An 8,416-nucleotide genomic window follows, 5' to 3' on the forward strand; every position below is an offset into this window, starting at 1 on the left:
TAAATAAAATGTTTCTTAAATCTTTAGAATCAAGGAAAACCTGAGGGATACTTGGAGAGTCGCTAACAGCACCCCAGTCTGGCAGTTGTAGCTCTGCAGCGTGGGCCCAGGCTGGACCAGACCCTCGACCTCCAAGGACCACACTGGGGGGCTCACTTTTCTGAGGAGTGCCCTTTGGAAACGTCCCAGGAACACGTGTAGTGGGAAAAGAGAAAGGTTGGTCCATCGAGGAGAGTGTTCTGCATAAGGGGAGAGGTGAGAAGGTAGCCTTGGCCAGAGGAAGAAGCTTCATTACAACCAGCTCTCCTTCTGCAAGGGCAGAGGGTGAAGTTTGAGGTTGTCTTGCAGGAAGACAATCAAACTACAGAGTCCAACACTAGCCTAGAGCCGAGTGGCCCCCTGCTCAGAGTTTCCCTGTGGCTCTCCTCCACGGGATCCAGAGGAGGGATTCCACTGTGAAATGCCTTTTCCAGAAACCCCATCAGAACTGCCTAACCTAGAAAACAAAACAAGAGGAGCTGGCACCAGGGCTCCAGGCTGAAAGCTAAATCCAGCGGCAGCCAGATGGACACAATGTGCCATGTGACTGCCGACTGCTCAGGGCAAATGACACCAGGGGTTAGCGATTAGAAGTTCACCCTTGACTGTGGCACCTCCCTTCAGTTCCGTCGCCGCGGTTGTGCAATCCACCAGTCTTATAAATACAGTGACGCTCCAGCCTCTGGAAGCCTCTGTCAGCTCAGCCTCCAAAGGAGCCAGCCGCTCCCCAGTTCCTGAAATCCTGGGTGTTGCCTGCCAGTCGCCATGAGAACTTCCTACCTTCTGCTGTTTACTCTCTGCTTACTTTTGTCTCAGATGGCCTCAGGTAAGCTCTGGTACCTGCTAGTTTCCCATCCCCAGGGCTGGGGACACTGGGGCTGATGTGAGCCTCGGATGGCTGCCTCCGTGTCCCAAGGGATGAGGGACAAGCAGCAGGAAAGCATCCCGTGGTTGAGTGGCCTGTAGTTGGCAGAAGGCAGCAGGCAAGCCCTGCCAAGCCTTCAGGGTCTGTGAGCTGCCAAGGAGTGAGCCTGGCAGGGTCATGGGGCTTGTCACAGGCAGCCGCCTGCATCCTTGTCCTGGACACGTAGACGGTATCCTATGTGGATGAGATGGCTGCTTCCCCTGCAAGACGGCTCCCCACACTGAGAGGCCAGCTTCCTATGCAGAGAGAGGGGCCGTCCCTATCCTCAGCTCAGGTCACTGGGTGCAGCCTCCTGGGGTACCCTGGTACAGGTGAGGTGCTGCCGCCCCACCCACCAGGCCAGCTCAGCCGGTGCCTTGGATTCACCTCGTGTGCAGGCAGGGAGTGTCCACAGGCAGTCCCCTCCCTCTCCTGAGAAATGCATCCACGTCCTCCATGCTAATGGTCTCCCCAGTCAATAGGAGGGGGCTTTCTGTGAGCCCGCTGTGTGTCAGCTTCTCTGGGCCAAAGCAGCTACGACATGATGGTGGGACGTGCAGGAGGAATCGGGGACATGCTTTATCCCAGGCCTACCCCTTGATCACACAAGTCACGTGGTGCGAAGCCTTGGTTTATTCATCTGCAGAATGAAGGGCTGGGACAGATGATCCTGAAAGCACTCCAGTTCAGAAAGTCTCTGTAAGATCCTACTGTAAGTTTCTCTAGGCCATCACTTTATCCACCAGATAGGCTTAATTTATTCCAACTATGCCTCAGTTTTTCCATCTGAAAGCTGAGTATGAAAGCATTCTAAATGCAGAAGTTTTCATGCTGCCAGTTGCTACCATGGGTTTTGTTTTTTTTTTTTTGGTTTTTGGCTTTTGGTTTTGCTTTGTTATTTTTGAGACAGGGTCTCATTCTGTCACCCAGGCTGGAGTGCAGTGGTATGATCTCGCCTCACTACAGCCTCTGCCTCCTGAGCTCAGGCCATCCTCCCACCTCAGCCTCCCAAGAAACTGTGACTACAGGCATGCACCACCACACCTGGCTAATTTTTTTATTTTTATTTTTTGGTAGAGATAAGGTCTTACTGTGTTGCCCCGGCTGGTCTCAAACTCCTGGGCACCAGCGATCCTCCTACTTCAGACTCCCAAAGTTTTGGGATTATAGGCCTGAGCCACTCCACCCAGCCTACCATGTTTTTTGTTTTGTTTTGTTTTTCTTAGATGGAGTCTTGCTCTGTCACCCAGGCTGGAGTGCAATGGCACAATCTCAGCTCACTGCAACTTCCACCTCCTGGGTTCAAGCAATTCTCCTGCCTCAGCCTCCTGAATAGCTTGGATTACAGGTGCATGCCACCAAGCCCGGCTAATTTTTGTATTTTTTAGTAGAGACGGGGTTTCACCATGTTTGTCATACTGGTCTTGAACTCCTGACCTCATGGTCCGCCCGCCTCCACCTCCCAAAGTGCTGGGATTACAGCCATGAGCCACCGTGCCTGGCCCATGTTTTTTAAAAGGAATAGAAAATATTACTTCGTGCCATGTAGTAAAAGTAGATGCTGTTTAATTATACCCATATTTCAGTTTGGGGTATGTGCATATGTTTTCACTGAGTAGCAGTGAGAAATTTCTTTCTTATGGTGGTTCAGTACAAACTCAAAAGGGTTTGAAAGGCACTTTGTTAACATAAAGAATTTTTGTTTTCAGTCTATTATATCTAAATTGAATTATGAGAAGCTATTCTCGAGGCTTCCCAGTCACAACTTCCTCCTTCCCCCAAGAATAATCACTCACTTGACTTTCATGGTGATAACTTTTCATATTCTTTATACTTTGCCACACTAATATTCAGGTTGAATAGTACAGCTTGGTTTGTGCACACATTTCTATTGGCCAGTAGCTGCCCTTATGCCTCTATTTCTACATGCTGAAAAGTTGCATCACTGGATCATAGGATATGCATATATTCAATTGTATTGGACAATGCCAAACTGTTTTCCAAAGTTGTTTACACCAATGTGCACTCCCACAAGCAGTGAATAAGGGTTCCTCTTGCTCTGTACCCTTGCCAACAGTTGATAACATCAATTATTTTTAAATTTTAGCCACTGGTGAGGGTAGCAATAGCTCATTGGAGTCTTAATTTGCATTTCCCTGATACATAATAAGTTGGGCCCTTTTCTATATAGTTACAGGCAGCTGAGTTTTTTTTTGTAAAACACCTGTTTGTCTTTTGCCCATGTTTTCTATCGGATTATCTGTCTTTTCTTATTGGTTTGTAGTTGTTTATGTATTTTCTATGCAAGCCTTTTGTCAATTATATACATTACAAATACCTTCTCTTGCTTTGTGCTTTGATTTTCCACTCTCTTAATGGAAACTTTCCTGGAGCAGAGGCTTTTATCATGATTTCAATGTAGCGAACGTGTCACGTCTTTTTCCCTAAGGTTACTGCACTTTATATCTTGTTTTAAAAGACTTTCTTTACATCAAAGACATGAAGATAGTCCCCAATATTGTCTTCTAAAAGCTTATCCTTTTTCTTTTTACATTTAGGCTTATAATCCATCTGGCAATGGGGTGTGTGTGTGTGTGTGTGTGTGTGTGTGTGTGTGTGGTGTGTCTTTGGTATGAAGTAAGGGTCAAGTTACTTTTTATCCCCCAATATGAATATCTGATTGTCCAGAACCAACTTTTTTTTTGAGACTGAGTCTCACTCTGTCACCCAGGCTGTAGTGCAGTGGCACGATCTTAGCTAACCGCAACCTCTCCCTCCCGGGTTCAAGAGATTCTCCTGCCTCAGCCTCCCGAGTGGCTGGGATTACAGGCTCCCGTCACCACACCTGGCTAATTTTTGTATTTTTAGTACAGACCAGGTTTCACCATGTTGGCCAGGCTGGTATCAAACACCTGACCTCAAGTTATCTGCCCATCTCTGCCTCCCAAACTGCTGGGATTACAGCCATGAGCCACCATGCCCAGCCCAGAACCAACTGTTGATAAGAGTATTTTTCCCAACCATTCTGCTGAGCCACTACTATTCTACATCAATTCTCCAGGTATGCATGAGCCTCTTTCTACACTCTTTATCTTATTCCATTTGGACATTTTTCTGTCCTTGTGCCGTCAGCACACTGCCTTAATTACAGTGGCTCTATACTTAGTCTTGAAATACAGTAAAGCAAGATCTCTCACCATTTTTCCAAATGTATCTTGGCTATTCTTGGCCCTTTGAATTTCCAAATAAAATTTAGAATCACCTTGTCAAATTAGAACCTCTTGGGATTCCCATGGTATTTCATTGAACCAGAAGATTAATTTTTCAAAAAAGTAATCTTCAAAAGTTTAAACAGAGTATTTCCACTCATTTAGGTCTTCTTCATTTCAAAATGTTTCATGCCTTCATAATAACTTTTTTATGTTAGTCGGATGTGATGTTCCTGCTCTTGTTTCTGTCTTTCTCTCAAATCTTGACCGAGCAATTCTTTACTGTTGGTTCTCTAATACCTACAAAGTGCACATGTGCGTGTGTCTGTGTGTGTGTGTGTGTGTGTGTGTGTGTGTGTCAGATATTCTAGCTGTTCTTTATGGGCTGCCTGGTCCACAATTATTGGAAAACAAAAATCTTCAGAAGCATTTAGATTACACAAACATCCTTAAGAAGCATGTAAGAGAAACAGACACATGCACAGCGATATCTAACACAAGGGGGAAGGCAAACGTCAAGAAAATGGTAAAGGCAAGTGCTTTTAAAAGGCCCCTAGACTGAAAGCAGCATAGACTGCTCCAAAAGGAAGGAACCTCAATATTCCAGACCAAAGGTTCTGAAAGTATGGCCTCTGGAGCAGAAGCTTCAGTGTCACCGGGGAGCTTGTTTTAAAATGCAAATTATCAGCCCCAACCCAGAACCACTCAGATGCTGAGGATTGGAATATGATCTTGTCACCCACATAATGAGCATAGCACCCCACAGTTAGTTTTCCTCACTCCCCTGCCTCCTTTCCCCTCTAGTAGCCCCCAGTGTCTCAGTGTTCAGCCCCCACTTATAACTGAGAACATGTGGTATTTGGCTTTCTTTTCCTGTGTTAATTTGCTTAGGATATTGGCCTCCAACTGCATCCGAGTTGCTGCAAAGGACACACTTTCATTCTTTTTTATGGCTGCATAGTCTCTTCCATTTTAAATTTGAGAAGCTGCTGCCTAGAGAGGTTGAGTGGTTTGCAGAAGATCACACAGTAGATTAGTTGTGGAACACAGAATGTAACCAAAGTACCCTCACACTAACTTTGCTGCAATTCCTTTTGTGTCCCATGATGTACTAGATCTTGGAAGGTAATGCTAGAAATTAGTTCTGGTTATGCACCATGACACCACAGTCAACCAGCAGTGTGGTGAAGTGGAATGAGAACTGAAGTGAGATCAGGAGGCATCCATTCTGGTCTGGGGTTGGTCTTTGACCAGCTACATGCTCTGGGGACATCACTGAACCTTGTTCCTTCATCTGGGGAGAGGATCACAGAAAGTTTGAATTAATTGATTTCTGAAGTCCATCTTGGCTCTAAAAAGCTACACCCGTATTAAATTTGGGCCTCCTATGCTTACTCAGCATATATACACCAAACAATTTGATTACTGAGAAGAACAATCAAGAACAAGGATGCGTAAACCTTCATGATTTCAAAGTGCTTCCAAATTTATACACTCAATTGATCTCTCTAATAACAGATAATCACTTGGAGAGGTTCCATCTTGCAGCGTGGGTTGGAGTAGGCATCCTCTAAGTATCTTTCCAGCACTGGGAGCCTCCAGTGCAGGGAGACTAAAGCAGAAAGTGGAGACTTTGGCAGAGTCTAGCTGGTCATGATCTTACTTGAGGTCAACATTACGGTGAGATTATTAAAACATAGTACAATCTCAGACAGCCTCATTAGGAATCAATCAGAGAAAAAGAATATAAGCTGGCAATCAAGAGACTGTGTTTTGTGGGAACAAATGAGTGGCCTTGGCCCAAGGTGGTTCCCTGAGTACTGGGATGGGAGAACCAGACGGCCTCTCAATTCCCTTCCATCTCCACAGCAACACAAAAAAACTCTTCTTTTCTCATTGTCCTCAAGGCCTGGTTTCCGGGCCCTTCCCAAACCTCTTCATTCTCCTGTGGATGTGTTTAAGTTGGTCAATAGACTCCCCAACGTTTGAAGCCTGGTATCAATACAGAGTCCTGTCTACGGAAATGAAGTTCAACAGAACGTTCTGCGGTGGCAAAAAGATTCTGTATCTGCTGTTCGATGAATGCAGTACCCACTAGCCACATAGGGCTAGTGAGTACTTGCAATGTGGCTACGGTGATTTCAATTAACCTAAATGACAACAGCCACAGGGAGCACATGGCTGCCATATTGGATGGTGCTGCTTTGTAGTGAACAAAATGAGAGAAATGAAGCCTTTATTTACCTTGGTTGGTGGAACACATTGAAGGGACTCTGTATTGATACCAGGCTTCGAACACTGGGAAGTGTATTGGCCAACTTAAACACATCCACAGGACAATGAAGAGGTTTGGGAAGGGCCCAGAAACCAGGCATTGAGGACAATGAGAAGAGTTTTTCAAAAGTGGAATTAGTGCAAGAAGTGAAAAAATAGCCGCTGGATGGAAGTTACTGACGGGACAATTTCCATCGGTGTGAAAGCCATCTTTCCAACAGAGATCTGCGACATGAGAATGTACTGTCTCCTACAGTGGCGATGGCCTCTTGTATTAGTCTGCTCAGGCTACCAGGTTTTATGGTTTAAACTGCCAATAAACAGACCAGGCAGTTTAAACAACAGAAATGTATTTCCTCGCAGTCCTGGAGGCGGGAAGTCTGCGATCAAGGTAGCAGCAGGGTTGGCTTCTTCTCAGGTCTCTCTCCTTGGCTGGTAGACGGCCGCCTCCTCCCTGGGTCCTCACATGGTCTTTCCTCTGTGTGTGTCTGTCCCAATCTCTTCTTATAAGGATGCAAGTCATATGGATCAGAGCACAGCCCAATGACCATGTTTAATTTTAATTACTTCTTTAAAGTTTCTCTCTCCAAATAAAATCACCTTCTGAGGCACTGTTAGGGCTTCAACACAGGAATTCTTTTCCTAGGGGATTCAGTTCAGTCCAAAACGCCTACCAGTGGAGGCACGCAAAACGATGGCCTGCTGGTCCCTGGCCAGGAATATCACAGGCAACTGTTCCCTGTTGCATGGAATAGAAGGCTAGTCCAGAGTACTGTCTCTATTTATGAAATCTGGGATGCTGGGAGAAGGGCAAAATAAAGTCCAAGTAGAAAAAAAAAACTATGAAAGTTTTAGAGAGTAACCATAATTTCAGCCTGACATGAAAGGATCCTAGATTTCAGCTGAAATAGTGATGTGGGAAGTGGGGGAGCCGGGATTCAAGGCAGAGGGAACAGTGTAGCTGAAGGCATGGAAGGAGGGAAGTGTAGGCTGTGTTTGAAGAGTGCCACCTGCTTCCACATTTGTAAAACACAGGATGTGATTTTGGGGTGTGTTGAGACAAGGAAAAAAACTTGTATGGAAAAATAACTTGAATTCCCTGCACACTTAAAATCTCTCAGCATAAGAAAACCCCACTCAGAACCCCACTGTTCATTCCTTGGCTTGCATTTGGCCACAGCTGGCATAGCCTTGGACTGAGTAAGCTCTTCAGACACCTCATTTCATGAGTAGCCCCAAAGATCAATCATGTGCAAATTTCTTGGAAGGGAAGACTCTCCAGTGTTTTGCAGTTATTTGTTCTACTTTCACGAGATGTTCTCAAATCGTTGCAGCTACAAGCCATGAGTCTGAAGTGTCTCTGTTCCCTCCTTACAGGTGATAACTTTCTCACAGGTCTTGGCCACAGATCTGACCATTACAACTGCGTCAGGAGTGGAGGGCAATGTCTCTATTCCGCCTGCCCAATCTATACCAAAATTCAAGGCACCTGTTACCAAGGAAAGGCCAAGTGCTGCAAGTGAGCTGGGAGTGACCAGAAGAAATGACGCAGAAGTGAAATGAACTTTTTATAAGCATTCTTTTAATAAAGGAAAATTGTTTTTGAAGTATACCTCCTTTGGGCCAGAATGAATCTTGTGTCTCAATTGGAAGAGGTAAAGAAGTAGGGGGTTAGGGTGCATGGGTTGGAACGTGAGACAGGTCGAACCACCAAGCCTGCCTGGAACAAGGGAGTGATGACCTAGGCTTGAGTGATGTCACCTCCACTTTGTTTGATCCGCAAACCAACACGTGACTGTTTTATTTTTTTATTTTTTATTTTTTTTTTTTTTTGAGATGGTGTTTCACTCTTGTCGCCCAGGCTGAAGTGCAGTAGCACAATGTCGGCCCACTGCAACCTCTGTCTCGGGCCCAAGCAGTTCTCCTGCCTCAGCCTCCCGAGTAGCTGGGATTACAGGTGCCCGCCACCACACCCAGTTAATTTTGGGGG

General features: G+C 45.6%; 1 protein-coding gene across 1 annotated transcript; it reads left to right on the forward strand.

The window, feature by feature from the left end:
• Window positions 1-663: 663 nt before the first annotated feature.
• On the forward strand, window positions 664-8,038 carry DEFB1 (defensin beta 1). Its single transcript, XM_032159167.2, has 2 exons — window positions 664-865; window positions 7,804-8,038. Exons 1-2 carry the CDS (start codon window positions 805-807, stop codon window positions 7,947-7,949), a joined length of 207 nt encoding a protein of 68 aa, XP_032015058.1. The 5' UTR covers window positions 664-804; the 3' UTR covers window positions 7,950-8,038.
• The last annotated feature ends 378 nt before the right edge of the window (window positions 8,039-8,416 follow it).

This window comes from Hylobates moloch, unplaced genomic scaffold, assembly GCF_009828535.3.
Source record: "Hylobates moloch isolate HMO894 unplaced genomic scaffold, HMol_V3 SCAFFOLD_8, whole genome shotgun sequence".
NCBI classification, from domain to species: Eukaryota; Metazoa; Chordata; class Mammalia; order Primates; family Hylobatidae; genus Hylobates; species Hylobates moloch.